Raw genomic sequence first — 22913 nt, 5'->3', positions numbered from 1 at the left:
CCTTTCTTCCCAGACACCCAAACCGTTCCAATTACAGCTTAAGCATTCAAAATTATTTATGCCAAATCTTCCTACAGTTGCTGCCCTCTTCCTAATCCTCCCCAGCCTGTGAAATCTGGATTTTCTGGCCTGGTATTTATTCCCTCGGTTGAGGAGGCTCTACTCTAATCCCATCCCTGACTCCTGATCTGATGAGAGCCTACAAAAGGCCATTTCCCTCCAGACTCCTGTGCAGACACACACACACACACACACCCCAGACTCTACTTGTGTTTTAGTGCTTCGGAAGAAGACGTAACCAGACACCCTGATTCTTCCTGTTCCCACTCTCATCCCATTTCACCTCATTATTAACTCAGCAGGCCAGCTAACTGGGATATCATTCAGGGCACTGCATTTCTCCCCACTTCCTGTTCTCTAGTTAGAGTCACCCTGCCCCCCTAACTCATGAGACCAGCAAATGGAACCAGATGCTACTTATTCCTCCCGAGGTATCTTGGAGAGCCTGCCAAGCTAACACAAAGAATGCCTGCCTGTACTCTGCAGGCCCTGCCAGCCCGCAGTCCACCACTGACTGGACCAGGAGCGAGGCCCTGACTGACTGCACAGCAGCTGCCAACAACCTGGTCGGGGTCCAAGGAGATGCCCTGGCATGGGGCCTCTGCCCAAAGATGCTTTACACTGGCTCACTCAAGCATATCTTTTTCTTATAAGGAGGACCATAAAGTCTGGAAACACAGATAATGTTTTATTAAATGATAGCATAATAGCAATAAACCATTTATTATGTTTGTACACCTATGCTTCCAGATTTTATGGCCTTCTGAGAGTTTGAATGCAATGAATGACAGAGAGAAAAGTCCTCACCCACTGGTTGAGAAAAAAGCAGAAAGCCTATCTTAGTCTGTTCAGGCTGCTAGAACTCAAATACTTTGGACTGGGTGGTTTCAAGGACAAACATTTATTTCTCAGTTCTGAAGGCTGGGAAACCTAAGATCACAGTGCTGGCAGATTGGGTGTCTAGTGAGAAGCCACTTGCTGGTTCATCAAGGGCCATCTTTTCACTGTGTCCTTACCTGGTGGAAGGGGCAAGGGAGCTCTGGGGTCTCTTTGAAAAGGGCACTAATCCCATCCACAAGGGCTCCACCTTCATAATCCAATCACTTCCCAAAGGATCCACCTCCTCATTCCATCCTAGTGGGAATTAGGATTTAACAAATTAATTGGCAGGGGGTTGGGGATATAAACATTCAGTCTCTAGCAAATACCTACAGAGAATATAGGCAAGTAGAAGCCATGATGTAACAGAATCCGTGAGTTTAAAAAAAGCCCTGGGGCAAATGGGAACTGGTGTGTAGCAGGGTAGAAGGAAATGAACAGAGAGAGGCGGGGACATAAGTACTGAGTCATGAAATGGAAGACCACTGGGGTTACTCATGGCACTCTAGAGCGCTACTAGAAAGCTTCCGCTGAACTCTGAAGGGTTACATCCTGTTTTGGCAACACAGCACACTGAGCTATCTTGAGCCTTCCCCCAACAAACAGCTAGAAATGCTAAAGAAACCATAAAAAGCAGAAATTTATACACAGCTGACTGACACATTCACAAAAGGAAAATTCCCTAGTATCAGAAATGCATAAGGGATTAAGGGGGTAGAGGGCAGCAGGGACTGGCAGAAGTTCTCTTACCCAGAAATAGGCACTCTAGTCAGGGGCATGAGAAGAATCTTCGATAAATGCACCCAGACAACACACTGAAGGGATGCACTGAAAGTAAACTAAAAATCACTTGGAAAGGGGGAGAGTAATAACCTTCTGCTCAGAATACTGGGTGGTGACAAAAAAAAAAAAATCTCCTTTGAAGTATAAAAATATTTAGATGTATGCCACATACAAGTTTGATATCCCATTGACACACCCCCTTTGGCACACAACTCCATGAGCCCAAAATTAACAAGTGTATTTATTTGGACCAATAATACTATTGCAGCATTTGGAAAAGACCAACGCAAAATCTCACTAAGAGGACATTTCAACAAAACTTCATGGAATTCCCACTAAGAAATGAGTTCTTCTTAGAGCTCATAAAAAAATCCACCTTAGGTGAGAGACAGCAGATCTAAAAAACAGAGGGATTGGTAACACCTAAGAACTCAAGAAAATGGAACAAACTGAAAGAGGCTATGATTTTTCAATGTTTCAAAATTTAAGGAAGAAATATCATAAGCAAAAAAGAAACTTATGAAACAGAACAAGCAAATTTTTAAAAATTCATTTCATTGAAATGAAAACTTAGTGGATGAATAAAACAGTAATTCTTTTGTAGAGAAGAGAATTTATAACTTGGACAAGAAATGAAGTAATTATTCAAAATAAAGCCCAGTGGGGCCCCTGTGTGGCTCAGTCAGTTGAACATCCAACTCTTGGTTTCTGCTTAGGTCATGGTCTCATACCCTGGGATTGAGCCCTATCTTGGACTCCGCTCAGTGGGAGGTCTGCTTGAAATTTCTCCCTCTGCCTGCACCCCACTCCCTCATGTGCACAAGCATGCATGCACATGCACGCGCTTTTTCTGTCTCTGTCTCTGTAAAATAAATAAATAAATCTTTAAAAATATATATATAGCACAGAGATAAGATTAAAAAAAAAAGGACAGTTAGACAAGATGGTGGCTGGAATAAGAATGGCCAACAGAAGTTCCTACATAAGACTAACAGGAATTCTAGAAATGATACAGAAGATGGGGGAAGAAACACTAGTTAAAGACATAATTTCAGGGGCGCCTGGGTGGCTCAGTTGGTTAAGCGGCTGCCTTCGGCTCAGGTCATGATCCTGGAGTCCCTGGATCGAGTCCCACATCGGGCTCCCTGCTCAGCAGGGAGTCTGCTTCTCCCTCTGACCCTCCCCCCTCTCATGTGCTCTCTCTCATTTTCTCTCTCTCAAATAAATAAATAAAATCTTTTTAAAAAAAAGACATAATTTCATTACTGAACAATATTCAAAGAGTGAGAATTTTCCAGATGTCATGAAAGACATAAACAGATTGACAATGAGTGTTGCCTAAAATATAAAAATAAATCTAGATACACCTGGTTGAAACTACAGAATACCAAACACAAAAAGAAAAGCATAAAAGTAACCAGGAAGTAAAGACAGATCATCTACAAAAATGAGAATTATCTGACAGCAGACCTCTTGATAGCAAAATAGAAACAGAAGATAATAAAAAATACTATCTTTGAAGTGTTAGGATCCTATGCCCAACTAAATATCTTTCAAGACTGAGGATGACATAACAGCATTTTTAAGAATACCATTTACTGAAAGAAAACACTCAAGGGTATGTTAATAGATCAGCAAGAAGAAAACTGAACTCAGAAGGAAGGAGTAACACTAAAAAGCAACGATAACATTAGAAAATATGTAAATGCATCTAAATAAGCATTAACCGTTAAATTAGCCAACTTTTGGGGGGGGATGGTTTTAAAAAGATAAAACTAAAATGATACTACATAATAATAGTATGAAACACAGGAGCTGATTGGAGTTGAAGCTTTCTAAGATCCTTATATTACTAAGGAGAAGAATGGGGATAATGATTAGTTTTAGACATTAAGTCAAACAGGCATGTTAAATATGTAAGAGTAATTTTTAAAACAGTAATACAAATTCCTAATGAAGCAAAAGAATATGAGAATTGAAAATTCAAAGAGAAATCAACATTAAAAAATAGAAAAAAGAAATGAAGAAAAGGCATGGAGTTTACGAACATAAGATACAGTGATAGAAATAAATTCAAACACATCATAATCCATAACAAATCCATAATAAATGTAAATGGATTAAATTCACAAGTTTTTTTAAAAAAAGGTATTATCAGATTCCATTTTAAAAAGATAGCTATAGACCGGGCACAAGAAATACACCTAAAATATAATGACATAGAAAAATGAAAACTAATGGAAGCACAGAAAAGCTATACCAGGCAAATTAAAAAAAAAAAAAAAAAAATACGTTAGAATAATCATTCTAACATCATTATCAAATGATAAAGGGAACAATTCATCATCAAAAAAAGTTCTAAAAAACAGTTCTAAATCTGTATGCATTTATATTCAAAATATATAAGCAAAATTTGACAGATTACAAGAGAATATAAATACAAAATTATAACAGGTGATTTTAACATACCTTTATCCTAAATAGATATATTTAGGAGACAAAACAAAACTATAAAGGATATAAAAAACTTGAACAACACAATTAACAAATGATCTAAAAAATATTTTTCCAAATTGCAGCAATATACCAATGGACTGTAAATCAAACATATAACTACCATTTAAAAAACAGAACAGGGGGCACCTGGGTGGCCTGGTCATTAAGCGTCTGCCTTAGGCTCAGGTCATGATCCCAGGGTCCTAGGATCAAGCCCCACTTTGGGCTCCCTGTTCTGCAGGAAGCCTATTCTCCCTCTCCTACTCCCCCTGCTTGTGGTCCCTCTCTCGCTGTGTCGCTCTCTGTCAAAAAAATAAATAAAATCTTTAAAAATAAATAAATAAAATAAATAAACAGAACTGAATAGAATTGAAAATATCAAAATGCATCCCATATGGCAAAGACAGGCATTATTTTGTGAAACCTTTATGTTTGTATTTTGAGTGATGATACAAAATGTACTGCTTGCTGTGAGTTAAAGTTTGAAAGTCTTCAAGCTAATGGATTTAAAGTCTTCACCCCAAAACTGAGCATATGCTTTCCTCTTAAGCACTCAGGAAATATTTACAAAATCTGAACCATTTACTAGCCACGGAAGTCTCAACCAAACCCAGAGAATCAATATCACATCCTGAATGGTGCTGAAAGATGGCCCACAAGAGCTATCTGGCTGCTAATTGGTTCCCTGTGGCTTCATTCAACAATCCCTATTAGGGTGGATGGGTAAAAGGGGTAAGGGCAATCAAAAAGTACAAACTTCCAGTTATAATAAAATAAATAAGTCATGGGATATAATGTACAGCATAATGACCATAGTTAACAATACTGTACTGCATATTTGAAAGTTGCTAAGAGAGTAGATCTCAGAAGTTCTCATCACAAGAAAAAAAATTTTTGGACCCATGTGTTTAACAAGGAATGTTAACCAGTTATTGTAGTGATCATTTTGCAATATATACAAATATTGAACCATCACACCTGAAACTAATATAATGTTATATGTCAATTATACCTCAATAAGAAAAAAAGAAAAAAGAAAGCCCAGTTCCCTGGAATGATCTAGAACATGTCTCTGTCCCTTGCAAGTGCCAACTAACTTGGCCAGTTATTATAGTGTCTAACATGTATAAGTACTCAAAAATTTGGGTAGAATGAAAAACTCCTCAGTGGAAGCAATCTTTAAGAAGCTGAAACTAAGCTAAGATTAACCATTTTCAACCTGACGAGATATTTCATCACAGAGTTGAGTACTAGAAGAAATATACCCCTCAGAAGGCAAAAACATTTTGAACTTGCATGAGTGGCAGGGTGTATGGGTGTTGGGTGCAAGGACCATAGGCAAATAGGCACAAGGAAGCAGGCAGGCAAGCTAGCTAGCCAGAAGGGACAATTCCAGATAGTTTCATATTGCCAACCCTCTTGAATCATCTTATCGGTCAATGGAGACAGTGACTTTTCTAAGACCCACTCGGTTCAAAGGGGACCAGAGGGCACAGATTCTTCTCATCTTGCTCTGCTGCCTTTTATTTCACTCCAGGGTCTGCAGCGGTGGGGTGGGAAACCCAGCTGGGAGACAGGGATGGTCCCCGGCAGGAAGGGTCCTCTATGTCACACTAGAGAGTTAGACAATTGGGAGCCAGGGCAAGTTCATGTGTTTAAGCAGAGAGTCCCATTGTCAGCGTTGGGGGAGTGTCGAAGATAAAACAGAGAAGGGAAGGACCAGAAGTAGCGTCTGTCTTTAATGGGTTGACGGCATAGAGTCAGCTCTCAAATATTCACTTGAGAGAAGACTGGTCAAAGTACGGGTAGAAGAGAGAATCTAAAAATGTTTATTTGAGGTGAAAACCGACCATCTTAAAGTGTGCAACACAGAGGCATTTAGTACATTCACAGGTTGTGCAGCCATCACCTCTATCTGGTTTAACACCTTTTCGTCACCCCAGAAGCAGACCCCATACCCATTAAGCAGTCCTCTCTCTTCTCCCCAGCCCCTGGAAACCACTGATCTATTTTCTGTCTGTGGATTTACCTATTCCAAATTACTTCGATAAATGGAATTGTGCTATATGTCCAGCTTCTTTTCCTTGGTCTATTTTCGTGGTCCATCCATGGTACAGCATGTATCAGTGAGAGAGAAAAATGAAATCTTGCCATTTGCATCAATGTGCATGGAACTAAAGCATATGATGCTAAGTGAAATAAGTCAATCAGAGAAAGACAATTATCATATGAGCTCACTGATATGTGTGGAAATCAAGAAACAAAGCAGAGGATCATAGGGGAAGGGAGGAAAAAATAAAACAAGATGAAATCAGAGAGGGAGACAAACCATAAGAGACTCTTAATCATAGGAAACAAACTGAGGGTTGCTGGAAGGGAGGGGGATGGAGGGATGGAGTAACTGGGTGATGGGCATTAAGGAGGGCACGTGATGGAATGAGCACTGGGTATTATATAAGACTGATGAGTCACAGACCTGTACCTCTGAAACCAATAATATATTATATGTTAGTTAATTGAATTTAAATTTAAAAATGTTTAAAAAAATCATGTTTTCAGGGGTGCCTAGGAGGCTCAGTTGGTTAAGTGTCTGCCTTTGGCTTAGGTCATGATTTCAGGGTCCTGGGATCCAGCCTGGCATGGGGCTCCATACTCGGTGGGGAGCCTGTTTCTCCCTGTGACCCTCCCCCTGACTTGTGTTCTCTCTCTTGCTCTGCTCTCTCTTTCAAATAAATAAATAAATAATCTTTAAAAAAAGAAAAAAAGAAAATTCCTAAGACTGCAAAAGCAGAAGACCAAAATCTGAAGGCAATCTCAGTATGAGCAGTAAGAGAGGTCAGGGTAACCACCATTGCTCGAGCCTGAGGGACTAGCAGGACCGTAGCATTGTGAAAACAAATAGGAAAGACAGAGAAGATTCAGGTGGGGCCAACGGTGACAAGTCTGTTTCTGGACTCTCTGAGTTCGAAGTGCTATGGGAAATCCATCTTGGAGAAGTCCACCAGGCAGCTGCATAGTCTGCAGCTCTGGAGAGAAGCCCCTGCAGCAGCCACAGCGCTGAAGAGGCACGGAGATGCACTGTTTTACCGTCCTCCAAGGCTTAGGGGGCCACAGTCGTCTGCAACTACTTCTGTCATTCAGAGACACACGAACTCTCCTTGCCTTTTCCGGAATGTGACTCATCCGATTACAAAACTTCAGAGGTGAACAATAACAAGCTGGACTCAAGATAGAGCAAATATTATCCTCACCCTAGAGCAAAGCTCACAGCACGTTCCATTCTGGCTTCAGTAAAAAGAATCCATTCACGGAGCCCACAGCCGGCACTTACCAATAAGTATCTCCTCTACCACCTTTGAACCTTGGATCACCTGGTTGCATCGTTCTCTGCTTCCAGCACAGTCCAGAGTATCTACCTTCCGCAGACTCCTGTCAGTTTTATGATTCATTTAGAATCATGAAGTTTGGCGCAAATATGTAGCCCCCCTAGTCTTACTGCAACTCTCCAGGTAAAATACTGATTGCAGCCCAGCTGAGTAATCCCTGTGAGTGATTCTAACCCATAAAGGCAGGGAGAGGCTGACCCTGCCACCTTCTCTGTGTACATCCAACCTCAGCCAACATCACAGTTCTCTGAAGATCCTTGCCTCACCTCTGCCTGGCATTGAATGTCAGTAATCATTTCCCTCCCTGAGGAGCTATTTGTGACCTGATGCCAAGTCCTACACAAATCCAGTTCCACGGGGGCAAGACAAACTTTGTTTGCTTTGAATATATTTACTTACTTATGTGTATATATAATTTAAATATTTATATGTAGGCATATACACATATAACATTTATAAAATATACTCCTAAGATGTTTTCTGTACCCTCAAGGTCAAGCTCAAACTAGAAATTCTGAGAAAAGAAACCATATGGCAAACCTTCTAGCAAACTTAGATCAAAGGAGAAAGAAGGAAGTAAAGAACTAGCAACTCCAAATGCAGAGGTAAGAGACCCACAAGGCGAGGAGAAATCCCCCCAGTCCCCAGGGTAAGTACACATGTAAGTTAAGGAGCAAGGGTTACCCATGATGAAAGAACATGCTGTGAAGCTCACCAAGTCCCCAGGCAAGCTGTGGTCACCACAGCTCCACATTCTCGCCCTTCATTCACTCCCTCACCCTGCACGTCCCTGACGACGCCTAAGTGCCAGGCACTGTTCTAGGCACAGAGACCCCATAGTGAACTACACAGACACACCCTCTTCCCACAGAGCTCAGGTCCTAGAGGCACATTAGTGAAGACGACAAAGAAATAAAACCCGTGGCAATTTCAGACAAGTGCTGACAATACACAAGTAATTCACCAAAATCCAAAGCGTGTCAGATGGGAAGGTAGATAGGGATGGTCAGGGTGGAGGCAGGGACAACTTGAATGTGTAAGTGTGGGAGAGCCAGGAGGCTGAGGTGAGATATCAGCAGGGACCTGAAGGCGAGGGACTGAGCCCTAGGGCTGTGGATCTCTGGAAAAAGAATGTCGGAGCCCCCCAACCTCAAGAACATCATGGCACCTGAGTGGCTGTGAGGGGGCAGGGGTGGAAGCAGAGAGGTAGCCACACCAGCTCCTTTGCTGTGATTTATTTGTTTTGCCAGCCATGTGTCAAATTGAGTTGTAAACATCTTGGGAGCAGAGCCTGTGCTGCCATGTTCACATCTGCATCCCCAGGGCATGGTACGGAGCCTGAATTAAGTGTGGGCAGGCGCATGGCTGGATGGATGAGGAGTAACTAAGTGAATCGGGAAACTTGGCCAAAGGGAAAATGCACTAAGTGAGGCCGTTAGCAGGTAATAATGCTGGCTTTAGCCATCACCATAAAGGCCTAACCAATAGCTTTTACCTCCATCAATATGCAGGATATTTTCCAAGAAAATATACAGCTTTAATCTTATAATGGAAGTCAATAACAAAACAGCTTTTGCATTACTGTATGCAAAGGGAAATATATATATTTATATTTATATATATATATTCATTTTCTAGACGCTTTGCTAGAATACATTCACTCCCTCAAATAAAAAGAAAAGCCCTATATTTAAACCATAGTGCCTGAATGATAGATATAGGTGGCTTATTATTTGTTTACAAGCTTTAATAGACAACCATAACACATTTTCCAGCTCATAGGAAGAGGAAACTCGAGGAAAAAGCTACTGCTTAATTTTGTATTCTAGTAATAATATTCTCCACTTGGACCCATAAAAGGAATTAATGGCCAGCTCATCTGAATGGAAATGATAAAAAAGTAGTTTTAGGTCACGGTTCACCAAGTCTTTTCTGTAGAGGGTCAGACAGCAAATATTTTAGGCTTTGCAAGCAACATATAGTTGTTATCACATAATCTTCTTTGCTTTTTTAGGTTTATTTTTGTGTGGTTGTTGTTGTTTTATAATGCTACGAAAAATGTAAAAACCATTCTTACTTTCTGGGCCCTACAAATAAATCATAGTTCACCAAATGGGATGCTTGGAGTCCCAAGGTCCTAACAATTAAACCCAAGAAAGAAATCCGCATATATCTTGGGATTACCTCTCTCAGTCTCTCCAGCTCATTCTGGAGGGCTTGTTTGGATATTTCCACTTCAATCATCTGCTGTCGGAGACTTTCGTTTTCATCCTCAGCTTTAGCACGCTTTTCCTCCACGGTTTCAAGTTCATGATGCAATCTGACAGATACATCTTTGGCTACCTATATCAACCAACAGAGACAGTCATCAGGACGTAAAGCTTTCTGTGTGCTAAGGGCACAAACAACTTCAGAGGCAGAATCATTAAGTGATAGGATATCACAGTAAAGGGCAAAGACCCTGGCAATATTAACAAGCCTATCTTTAAAGGAGGAGGTATCAGTTTCAAACATGAAATCCACATTATGAGCGAGGATATGACCTTTATCTGGATTAAAAGGCTACTGTGGATAGCTCTACCTCATTATAGAGTATCACCAAGACTGCCAATTCTGCTCACACACACGCTTTAATGGTAAATTAGAAATAACAATAACTAATAATCAATAAACATTTCTGTTCCCTAAGGCAATACTAAAACTACCTGCAAAAAAAACCACAAAAAAACCAAGATAATCCTGTAAAATAAGGAAGGTAGTCAAGTTTTAAATTGTCTACTGTGGTAAAATATCTGAATGTTAAAAGCAGTTAAACATTTTTACCTCCTAAAGGGAAAAAGGAAAGAGATTTTGCAAGAGAAATATAAATCACCCTTACATCCCACTGAATGACATTTTGTTAGTGGTTTATAAATTTGATAGAATTACAAAGATTCTTTTCCTGTTATCATAATGAAAGGCGAAATGAGATTTCATAAGTACTCCCATAATAAGGAGGACTTTATGCATAATTCATCTCTTGATAAATGATTTGATAATCAGGGCATGAAGAGAAGCCATGCTACCCATGGAGAGATCAAATGGTATAATGTCTGGAATTTCTTCACCTCATTCCCACCTCTGCCAATGGTTTTCAAAAACACCTTAGACAATTAGCTTTAGACAGTTAGTTATGATCCTATTTCTCCTTCAGTTAAATCAAAACACCATCCTTGGGTTATGGTCATTTCAGGTGTTCTGCATTCTAGAAACTTAAGTAACAATAAAAACATTAAGTGATTATAGTCAACCTTTATGAGTGGTCTTTGACTATCATTGAATTGATAATCAATAGATTTTTTAAAATATTCCAAATCTTTAGAAGACATTTCTGTACAATTCTACACAACTGTCAAGAACAAGTGGCAGATATTTTTTTAATTTATTTATTATTTTTTATTTTTTTAAAGATTTTATTTATTTGAGATAGAGAGCAAGAGAGAGAGAGCATGAGCAGGGGCAGGCACAGAGGCAGAGGGAGAAGCAGGCTCCCCACTGAGCAAGGAGCCCGATGCAGGACTTGATCCCAGGACCCTGAGATCATGACCTGAGCCGAAGACAGACGCTTAACCAAGTGAGCCACCCAGGTGCCCCAATTATCTCTCTTTTTTAAATTGTAGATTCCTTACTACGATTTCTTTTCTTTTCCTTAGGTTTTAAGATTCCAGTTCATACGACAGGTTTAAATCTTGGGCTGTCAAAGCCATATAACTACACATAACCTATACACCATAAGGTGAATGAAGAACGTGTATGCTGAAATCTGTTGAGAAAGAGAGAACTACGAGTAGAATGGCAGGACCGTTGATAAGTGGGTCCGAAGGGCTGCCGGCCTCAGCCCTGCGATCCTGCCCCCCCCCACCCTGCAGCCCCTTCTGGGAATGAGAACTCCATCAGCCCTGCTCACTCACCTTTAAGTCCTGCTCCAGACTCCGGATGAGCTCGCCATCTACCTGACCAGTCTCAGCCACTTTCAGGCTCTTCTGCTCGGCTTTCCTGAGGCGGTACTGCAGGATTCGGCAGTTTTTATGAGCGCGGTCCAGCTCTCGCCGAAGCTCCTGCAGCTGGTAAACGTCTTCCTCTAAGTAACTGTCTCTCATCTCCTCCATTTCAGCACGGAGTTCATCCAGTTCATCCTACACAAGCCAGATGGAGCAGACTTATAAGCCAGACCAACCGGAACAAGGATGGGTCCACCCCAGCTCTGCAATACTGGACGTTAACTACCTGTGCACTTATCCCGTGGCTGATGGGCACACCTGTGTCACAGGACACAGGGACCTCTGGAAAGGGTCACACAAGACAATATCCTCAGATGTCTGCTCAAATCTCATGGATCCAGAAACTCAAAACCAGGAGGGATTATTCACTACAGCCTGCCAGCATTTATTCTATTCCCAATATTTTCTTACATAATCAGAATCACAAATAAAATCAGCTCTGCAGATAACTGAACCTTTAGATTTAAACCAAACACTGACCTAAATCTTATCTCCAGGGCACAGTCTCGGGACTAAGAGGAGTTGCACAGGAGTCGCCCTGCCTTCAAAGGACATTAACTTTAATGGGATCATAACTGAACCGCCCTGGAATTGTGACACACCTGCAAATGTCCCTAAAACTCGGTTCCACCATACAAGTCTCAGCACTGACTATGTGACTCACGATTCCAAAGATATAACTTTTGCATTATGTCAAATCCACATTGGGTTTGGTTTTTTTCCATTCACTTGGCCTTCATTTCCCATCTCCACTTTACTCTGGCGTCAGCATGAAGACATTGTGGGTACAGGAAAAACCCAGGAGTTGTCCTTGCTCCCCCTTCTCCCCTCCCATTCCACATCCAAACCAGTGCTGTCAGCCCAAGAGCAACATACATGTGGGGCACTCTCTACCCAGTGGCTGCACACTACAGCTAGTCCCTGCCTTCATCTGTCCCGAGGGAGCAGGTGCACACACACGCAAGTTGTGCGGGGCTCCCTGCTTCCCTTTCAGCCAGTTCTCCACCCAGAGTTATCCTTTACTATGGAACTCAGACCACACCCCTCAGACCTTCCAGGGGCTTCCCGCTGCCCTGAGAAAATTCTTCAAAGTCTTCCCCAGGGCCTATGAGCTGCCCCCTTCTTCCTTGCCACACTGCTGGTCTCACAGGATCTGGACTGCTGAAGGCCCTTCCACCTGTTCTACCCTCTCCTTAAAATGTTCCTCTCCAACTTTTACAGAGCTCATTGTCACATCATCTGGAAGGCACACACACAGCACCTTTCCTGACCACCCATCCTCCCAACCCCACCATCTCTAATTCTTCCTGCCCTGCTCTGTTTTCTTCCCACCTCTTATCACCAGCTACTAGTTAATTGTGCTTCTTCCTATTCTTGTCTGTCGCCCATACTGAAATGTGAGTAGCAGCTTCCCTGCATTCACAGCGCCCAGCAGGCCCTCAATAAGTATTGGTGGGATGAACACACAGGAACATTGGTCAATCCCGACAAAGACCAAATTGTAAGGACGACCAAAATCAAACACAAATGCACCTTTGTTTTGTTCCAGTCTTGTAACCTAATTACAAAGAATTCTTCCCAAACCCACAGATGTAGCTGAAATATGCGAGACAGAAATTCTATTGAAATATTACAAAAGATTTTAACAAGGAGTAATTTGGAAGGTGGAAGATTAAGAAAAGCATTCTAGTCATTTTCTTGATTAGTTTGATCACTGATGGTTTAAATGTCTCCAGACTAGGATACATTCAGTCATTCCTTTTTGTTTTGTTCAATTAACAGTGAGGGTCAAGGAAAAAACTCTCCACGATGTGGACACCCTAAGTTGTCAGCTCTCGTCCTGCTACTCAGTTTGTTCCTGATTCTCTCCACTCTCACTAATCCTGCATTTGTTCTTAAAAGCAGGGATTTACTTATAATAAAGAACGACAGCTTCCCAACATCAAAGCCTCAGGTAGATAAGAAATTGACCAGAAGGCAATCTCCTGAAGAGTAATTTAACCTGGAAAAGTTTAAGTGTAACAAATAAATCTTCCACCTTCAGATTTTGTACTCTTTATGGAAAAGTACAAATTGGTAAAGACAGTTGCCCAGCCAACCTCAACCATATGCAGTGGTCCACTGGAAAGAGCACAGATGTAGCATCTCATTCCCCCAAACCGCAGCCTGTAGCTTCTCCCCAATCTGTCCACACTACCCTAACGAAGAGAATGGCCTACTCAACTGATCATGACTCCAAATGGAGCCTGTCTGAATGGACTGCCAAGAGGAATGAATGTTAAAGAAGAAAAGCTTTACCACGCCCCAGTAGTAAATTGATATAAAGTGGTTTTTTCTCAGCTTCTGAATGTTCTTACAAAATTTCTATAGCAGCGGTCACAACCTCATTAAAAATATAAGATGTTCTAGTGTGTCTTAAGAAAAAGGTAAATCTTAACATTGAAAAGTGTTGTGAAGTATAAGCAAGTTTTGTTTCCTTCCTGTTTTCCTTCATGGAGAGCTCTTCCTATACATCTTGTTCCTAGTAGGAAAATTCGCTGCGACTAGGAGTTCACAGACCAAGCGTGGAAGCCAGTCAGTTGAACATATGTGAGCAGGATGGACAGGCGGGGCTCTACAGGGAATGAGAGAATGCAGCTCTTTCAGAACGGTCTTTGCCAACATCAGCAAAGAGTAAGTTGGCAGACTGATGCCAGATCCCTACGCTGAGGCTGTGATGCTGTGTGGGAGCCATGCCCCTGACCCGCCCCATGCTGGGGGAGACCAGCTGCAGACTGCAAACTTTAACACAGGCCTTGTGGGTGTCAATCTTCTGGTAAGGATTAGGTAATTAATCCCGAAGCTTCAAAATCAAGGTCAAGTTTCTCTCGGGTTCTACCTATATATATGATGGGTTTTTCAGAAAAAGCCTATTCTCTACTTGTGTCGGAGTACAGTTAAAAGGTAATTGTTTCATTGTGTAACTAACACATAGTTCGATACAAGCAATAATCATGACATGTATATGTATACATACAAATATATAGTAACTGTGGCCATTCTGTTCACGGAAGGAATTGTCTGTGATTGCTTTTCCTTCTAGAAAGCTTTTCCTTCTAGAAAGTCATTAATGCCTGGAATTACCTGTTACTCAAACAAAAGTTTTCAAAGTGCAAAAAAGCCATAAGAAAACATAAGATACAACTTTTGGGTATAAAACTGTTCTCTAGCTTTCAGATTTTGTACCAGGAGGACCCTCATGGACCCAAATATCAAATGCTGCATATGCTCTATAGATGCGTAAACAACTACACAAGCTAAAAGAAAAACATGTGTAAGGGCTAGATGAACCAGCACCTCCAAATCATTCAGTAGGCCAGATGTAAACAGCTAACATTTTTTGGCATAAATAATCACCAACATTAGTTGCACTGAAAGGAAAATTAGGCAGAGACTGTAATTGCATGTATTTGAATCATTGCCTTTATAACTCAGATTTTATCTAAATTTGTAGAACAGAAGATATCTCATTTAGCACTTTACCTTCATTACTAACCCTATTCTCACCCTGCCAGGAACATATTACCCATTTCATAGACAAGGAGAGCAAACCCATGCTGGTTAGCATGTCCAAAGCCTCCCTAGCTAATAAATAGAAGCTAGACTGCACACCCACGTGCTCTTTCCAGTAAATACTATAAATTATTTGCAACAACCAAGACAAATGAAACAATAATAAGCCTTAAATCATGCTTCCACCATAGGTATGACATAATAATGCAAGTTAACATTTTTAGATCTTGACAACTGTCAATGTGTGAGCATATCCATTTTCTCAACTGGCCCTCAGAGAAACACTGCAATATGCAGCGAAGATATTAATATTCCCATTTTAAAAATGAGAAAATCGAGATTCTAAACATTTAAATGGCTTTTCAACACTAGTCTGGTGCAGAGATGGGACCAAGGTCAGTGTTTCAACTCTTTTCATAGAGCCTTGAAAAAAAAGCAGTTTTCAGGCTCAGTGAAAAGAAGTTACAAGAAAAGCAAATTATAAACCATGTAAGCTGGCAGGAGACATTTGAAAAGCAAAAACTGTGATTATTCAGATTAGGGTCTTGATGGATAGTGATTTTCAGGCTACCACTACGTTAATTTTTCTGGCAGCATGCTCTAATTTAGAATACGTTGTATTAAAGAACCTTAAAGATGTCTGCTTTTTAAATATTTAAAAAAACCAAATCAAGCAGAACGTATGTTTCTGGCAAATATAATTGTAGACATAGTAAGTAAAAGTAGAAAATTGTTGTTGTTTTTTTATACACAAAAACTAAGGAAAAAACTTGCCCTTAATCAAGTTTTATGTAGAATTAACACCAGGTCTGTTGCGTACTTCACTGTTAGATCATTACCTCATTGAAAAGCTAATTTAGTTTTAATTTAATCTATTTTTCAAATTTTGTATATAAAATGAAATCTTGAAGGAGTGTGAAGCTCCCAAACTACTCCCCTTTGCCTGCAGATAACAGATCAAGCCTTATTATATACATCAAATTACAGAAATAATGAGGTACCATGTATGCACTAGAGTAAACCAAGATTAAAATGAAGCATTTCAATATAAACTTCCACAAAAAGTTTCACCCGAAAAATAAAAAATAAAAACGGAATCCACCATATCTTAATTTAAGGGATGCAAACTCTTGATCATACTGATAGCTGTATTCAAATCTTAATCTCCTTCAAGCAACGTGAAACCAATAACTGGTTCTACATTAATATTTTAATAACCCTTCTTTAAATAGATCCCAATTTGGATAGGGGAGCAGTCATCTGGGCTACTGTTGCAATAATTCCATCTTCTGGAAGTTGCAGACAGAAAGATCGGCTGCTGTAATATACAAATAATCCACCTCATTTCCCTCGGGACAATGAAAATGTTCTCTGCACAGTCCCAGCTGTAGATAAGAAGGCAGGGGGGCTGCTAACCATTGTTTACCAAGTGACAGTTCACCCAGCAGCTGATGGGCTCTGTTTGCCCTGGTCTATATTATCTCACCACCTAAGATTATTATAGATTATTATATTTCGCAGGCTGAATAAAGAATGGGTGTGGAAAGTGGAATGTCAGGAAAGAATAGGACCACTGTCCACTTTAACCCTTCCAAAAGAAAGTCAGAGGAGAGGAAGAGCTCGACACTTTAGCTGTTCAGAACTGTTTATTCTTGCCTCAGCATCCCCGCTCCAGGCCACACTGAGCACCTGGAACTCACAGGGCCAAACTTACCATTTCAGAGTTTGAAACTTAAAAGACTACGCAGGTGAGAAACAGGGTGGTAAGGCTGGATCAGTGGTGATACACTGCAACCTATAAAACCCCAAATGACCCTACCAATAATCTCCCTTAGGAAATCACTTCTCTCAAATGATCGGATGTTGGCTGCCCTAGTAGCTAGATAGGGCGGCAGAGGTAGCAGTTCCCTCGAAAGTGCTGGGGAATCAAGTGGCCTCTCCTGACAGGAGGACTTTTGTTTGAAACAAAAATAATTCTTATGAAATCACTGAGAAAGCAGAGCAAAAAAAAAAAAAAAAAAAGCAGCCCTTCCCCCACGCCAACCTGTGCCCATCCTGCAGGACACTGGGGCTTTGGAGAACACTATCTGGACACAAGTGGAGGGGACATTGTGAGCACGTCACCAGGAATCCGAACGGCATTTTCAAAATAGGCCAATAAACTGAAAGTGATTAAATCCTCCTGAAAAGCCGGTGGAAACAGAGGATACAATATGTTCATGATGAGCACTAAGGCTGGTCTGATTGTCTCAGAGCACTCGAGCAAAACCCAGTGGTGGCAGGGAGGCAGGGAACACTCCCACAGCATTTTGTCGATGCACTCGTCACTGAGAAACGTGCCTGGGTTCAGTTTGAAAAAGAAGCAAAGGCCTCTGGACAACTGAACTCAACCTCTCACCTGAATGTCTGAAGACTTCCAGATATATTTAAGTTCATCAGGGGTAATGGGGCAAGACTGCTTTTCTGACTGTGTTTTCACACATAAAGCCAGCCGCCTGGATTGAATAATTGTGCTACCTTGGTGCCCTCTGATGAAGGTAGAATTAGAAAGAGAAAGCAGAGTCAGGGATGCCCCAGACAGCCCCATGCAGCACAACCGACATCTGTTAGCCAGCAGACCGGCTAAAAACCAAGAGAATTCCACTTGAATTTCTTGATCAGTAAGACATCCCCCTATGGCTTTGCAGGCCTTATGTAGCTGCTTGATTACCCTTTGGTCATTCCAGCTCAGGAAGGGTGACAGTCTTGCACGGTAATGGTGACAGAACTGACCTGGGAAAGAAGGGGACGCTTAACATGGTCACAATCCTCCAGAATATACCAAAGTAAAATTTCTGGGTCAAGGCTCTTCTTGTTAGGTAACATTTGAATAGAGGAATGCTCTGTCTAATCATGAGAGCCCTGTGCAACATTCTCTAGGAAAGCAGTTGGTGAAGGATGAGCTTTTACCGACCATGAGAAAAAAGTACCAGTGAGCAACGAGAGCATTAAAAAGATAAGTTTTGATTTGTAATGTGCACGCTCTACACACCCTGTGCCAAGGCATGCCGCCCGCCTCTGCCCATTGAGATCACTCGTGATCACAGCCCCATTTTGCACCAGTGGGCATGCTCACTGACCTTAATCTACCAGGATTGCTGTGTTTTCTCCCGAAATGAACAATTGTAACTTAAGCTCCTGAATAACCAAACACATAACTTACACATACATCTGTGTGCAGACTTTTGGTTTCCTAGCTTCCTTCTGAGCTCCTCTACCTACTTCTCTCTCCTGCTGTCAGAAGACAGGGTGGGAGATGCACTCAGGCAGAGAGAATGGTTGGCCATGACACTTTCTCCACAGGAACCAGCAACCCTACATTTCCCACAAATTAAGCATTGTCAGTGGGATTTATTTGACCATCTGTACATAGGCTAGTGGAGAGGTGTTCATTACAGCTCTTTCACCTAAAATGAAAAGAGGCTCCCTAGGAAAGCTAAACATTGAGAACATTTCAAGCTAAATAAACAACACTAAAGCAAGCGGCATACACTGAGAAAGGCAGCCTGCTGCGGTGAAAAAAGCAAAAGGTCTGGAGCTGGGAAAAGAGAAGCTGCACCTCCTACTTGCTGTATGGCCTTGGGCGAGTCATGTAAGGTTTCTGGGCTTTCAGCATCCTTGTCTGTGAAACTGGGTTTATGATAAAAATGACCACAATTATACCCTATGTTGTTGTGAAGACTCACTGAAATACCAAATACACGAGATCAGACTCCAGGGTCAGACAGGTAGTTCGTTCACTGAGAATGGACCAACATGACAGGATAAGGCAAATAAACAGTTACTTAGGAATGAACTCTGAAATAACTGTTGAGCTGCCTACCTTAAGATCAAAGACGCAATGGGAAACTTCTTTTACAGAACACTCAATTTCCTGTTGTTTAGCAGGTCGTGATTTGGATAAACGTCATTGAATCAGAAACACTGTGGGTCAGGGATCATGCTAAGAGCTGGCGCTATAACCCAACGAGATCATCTTTCTGGCCCTTAGGGAGTTTACATTTGTTGAAGATCTACAAAAGTGCTGATTTCAAGATGGAGTCACATACAACATCACTGGTCTTTCTCTTCAGCACCTTTGAAAATCACTCTGTTGTCTATTACATAAGAGTGGGTGACACAAGCAAATGTACTGCTTGAAACATCTTACTCCAAACTCCTAATCTGTTCTCACCTCTCCTTCTCTGCCTCACTGCTACCTCTTTGCAGGCAAAACAACTACTGGGCTCAGTTGGGGAGAGCACCTCCTGATAAGAGGTTTAGGTTTAGAATACTCAGCCATAAACCTATTCTGATGTCAATTTGAACTGCACACTTTACCACCTTAAATAAGCCCAGGACCTTGGTCCCCCTGGCCAAAAACGGGGCCTCATTTGGGTAGGTTCAGCATTTGCTGAAAAGAAAGTACAAATGACATAACCTAGATAAAGAAAGGCCACCTGCTGGTTTGGAAGGAGATATAAGAATCTTAAAAGAAACATGAAAAGATTCATACCACTGTAGTAATTTACTAACTTGAAAACTATAATAAAACAGCTGCCCCCAACTCACTTCCCCCTTATTTTCTCTCAAGTCACTTGAATTCTCTTGACCCCCCCCCACACACACACACACTAAGTCCTCTGTTCTGCCGGGCCAACCTGCCCTCCTCCTGGGAGAAAAGATGGAAGTCAGATTGAGGGACCCAAAGCTAAGAAGACCAAGAGGAGGCCTATACTAGCAGGACCTCACAAGAAATACTTGGAGACAGGGCGGCAGAGGTTGCAATTCCCTCGAAAGTGCTGGGGAATCAAGTGGCCTCTCCTGACAAGGAAAACCGGCTTGTGGACACCTACAAAGAACAGGCCGGCCAAGCCCACCAAACCCCCTGCCTCAAACCGGGCCACACTCATGGGACCCCTGAGCTTAAGGTTTATCACTGAAAACACGGAGGCCCCCCAGAGAGAAAGAGGGGGCCTCACTTTGTATAAATGCAGGAAAAGCATCTGGCACATCCACAGCCTGGCCGACAGCAGGCTCCACAACCTACACACACCTGCACTGGGCAGGGCCCAGAGCTCCTTGGCTAAGGGTAGCCAGATCCCACAGGTGAGAGTGGGCACATTTTGGCCGGGTCAGCTGCGTATCCAAAACGTGATTCTGGCCACCTCTCCCCTAGCACAGCTACAGAGGCAAAGGCGTCAGCACGAAGAAGCAAGACTTCAAGAAACAAGTAAAGCTAAGTGGGGTGAGAACGCGCCCAGACCCCTCAGGTCTTGCTGCTCTTCCAGAAGTTTTAGCTTAAGCTCCCAAAGCCCAGTGTGTGCGGGGGCGGGAAAGCGAAAGCCAGAAGAGAGAACGTGCTTGTCAGGACCGGAAAGGCTGGGCTCGGGGGTCCCCGCCCGCACCCAGACCATTTGGGGTCGCCTCCGGGACAACCTGCTGCGGAGGCGGTTGCTCACCTTGAGATAGTCGTTCTCCGAGCGCAGCTCCTCGATCTCCCGCAGCAGCTCCTCCTCCTCCGCCGGTACCAGTCGGGTCTGCTCGCCCGGACCGGGCTCCTTGGGGATCCCGGGGACCGTTCGCTCGAGCGGCGCGCGCCCCCCGGCATCCTCTGCCACACCCGTTCCCGGGGACCCCGCGGGGACCCCGCCTGGGCTGCTCCGACCCCCGAGGCAGGAGCCGGCGGCGGGAGGCGCGGCGAGGAGCGCCGGGGGCTCGGGGCTGCTGGGCGGCGCCCCGCGAGCTGCGGGGCTCGTCGTGGGGGCTCCTCGCAGCGGTTCCCGGTCGCTGGAGCCCGTGCCAGACTCGGCGTCGCTGCTGGCGGCGGGTAGCAGGCGTTGCTCGTCGGACAGGGGTTCGGAGGGGCAGTCGGAGAGGTCCGAGCTGCTGTCCGTGTGGCTGATGCGCGACCCGGGAGCAGGGGAGCCGGCCGAGGAGGTCACGGCGAGGATCACGGCGGGGATCGGGGCGGCGGGGACCGGGAGCCCGGTGGCATGGGCGGGGGGCGCCCCGGAGCCGCGTTTGGATTTGCGGCCCTTGGCAGCGGCGGACAGCGACTCGGTCCCGGGCGTTGGCGGCGGCCTCCCCGCCCGAGGCAGCAGCTCCACAGGCGCCGTGCGCGCCGCCCTCCTGAGGCCCGGAGCGGCCTTGACGCCGCCCGCTGCCCTGGCTCCGGCGCCCGGCGGCGGCTTGTCCTTCGCGCCAGGGGCGCCGCCGCTGCGCCGAGAGAGGCGGCCGGGCGCGGCCAGGGTTCCCGGCGAGGGCTGTGCTTTGCCCGCGAGGTTGGGCGAGCGCGGGGTGCCGGGCGCCGGGGCTCGGCCCGAGGAGGGGGCGGCCGGAGCCGGGCCGGACGCCGGGGGTCGACCGTGCAGGTCTTTGAGGAAGGGTCTGGCGGGCGAGGGCGCGCGGTGCAGCCGCCTACCTTCGGCCAGCGGGTGGAGGTGGTGGTGGCGATGGTGCTGGCCGGGCGGGAGCGGCTTCGCGTCCGGAGCGCCACCGCCCGCGAGGCCGTTCAGCGTCTCCATGGCCGGGTCCGGGGCCGCAAGCAGCAGCTCGGGCGGCAGATGCTCCGGGCGGCGGCGGCGGCGGCGTGCAGCCTCCCCGCGCGCCCTCTCATCACTGTCCCCCAGCCCCGCCCGGTCTGCGCCCCGCGCTCCCGCGCCGCCGCCGTGCCCCGCGTACCCCTGGCCCCCAGGATCCCCGCGGGGCTGGCAGCCGCCGTCCTCCCGCTCTCCCCTCGCTGAGGTCACTGCCGCTCGAGTTCACCCGGCACAGCAGCGCGGCGGCTCCCTGCCGCTCGCATCTCCTAGATGCGGCGCTCCAGGCTCGCGGGCCCGCCGCCGCGGCCTCGCACACCCGCACTCGCCCGCTGGCGGCGCGCTCCCCGCTCCCGCGTCCGGCTCCCCGCCCACGGCAAACCAGCTCCCCGCAGCGCCCGCCGGCTCCGGCGGAGAGGAACTGCACGCGCGCTCCCCCGCCTCCCGGCGCCCTGCGCCCAGCCACCGCGTGCGCATGTCCCGCCTCCCGCCAGCCGGCGCCGGGGTGGGGGCGGGGCCTGCGCTCCCGGGGCTCGCGCGCGGATCGCGAGCCGCGGCCTCCACCTTGCTTCGCCCAGGGACCATCCTTGCTTTTTGTGGTTCTAAGGACAGTGCCTAGAGCTGGGGAGGGAAGGAAGTAGGAGTGGTAAAGTGGGGTGGGAGAGAGGCGGGCGCTGACTGCTTGCGGGAGAGTGGAGGTCCGGGAGACGTGAGCGGACCCCTCTGTGGTGCGTGCAGTGGGGTGCCAGCTCTCCCGCTGTTGTCAGCCAACGCTCCCCACAGGCCCCCCCATTCAACCCCTGCCTCCTAGGGCCCCTTAGTTCCCTCTCCGCTGTCTTCTCACGGCTGTGCCCGTAGTCCCCACACTTCTTTAAGGACTAGCTGGTACCCGCTGGCAGCTATCACGTCAAAACGGGCCCGGTGCTCCACAGTTGGCACCCCCAGTGGCCTCCGGAGCTCAGAGACCGAGGAGCTGCTGGAGAAATAGAAGCCGCTCACCAAGCTTGGGGTCAGAAAGGGAACTCACATTTATAGTTCCGACTGGGAGCTAGGCACTGTAGACATTCCATAGGCATTGTTTTATTCAATCCTCATAATAAGCCCGAATTGGAATTACTGCCTTTTTTAAGGATGAGGACACAGGCGCAGGGAGGTGAAGT

At 45.0% G+C, this 22913-nt stretch overlaps 1 protein-coding gene across 4 annotated transcripts in view; it reads right to left on the bottom strand.

The window, feature by feature from the left end:
• The window catches only part of MTCL1 (microtubule crosslinking factor 1), a 130522-nt gene extending 108781 nt beyond the window's left edge, over nt 1-21741 (bottom strand). For all 4 annotated transcript variants that reach the window (XM_044920948.1, XM_044920949.1, XM_044920950.1 and 1 more), the window contains exons 1-3: nt 20677-21741; nt 11555-11779; nt 9789-9947 (exon numbers count right to left, since the gene is read on the bottom strand). In XM_044920948.1, coding sequence (XP_044776883.1) covers nt 9789-9947; nt 11555-11779; nt 20677-21741 — 1449 coding nt within the window. The remainder of the gene's footprint in view (nt 1-9788; nt 9948-11554; nt 11780-20676) is intronic.
• Nucleotides 21742-22913: the final 1172 nt, after the last annotated feature.

The sequence above is a fragment of the Neomonachus schauinslandi genome, chromosome 14 (genome assembly GCF_002201575.2).
Source record: "Neomonachus schauinslandi chromosome 14, ASM220157v2, whole genome shotgun sequence".
NCBI classification, from domain to species: Eukaryota; Metazoa; Chordata; class Mammalia; order Carnivora; family Phocidae; genus Neomonachus; species Neomonachus schauinslandi.
Note: the sequence above shows the minus strand (reverse complement) of the source record. Positions and strands in the feature narration are given on the sequence as shown.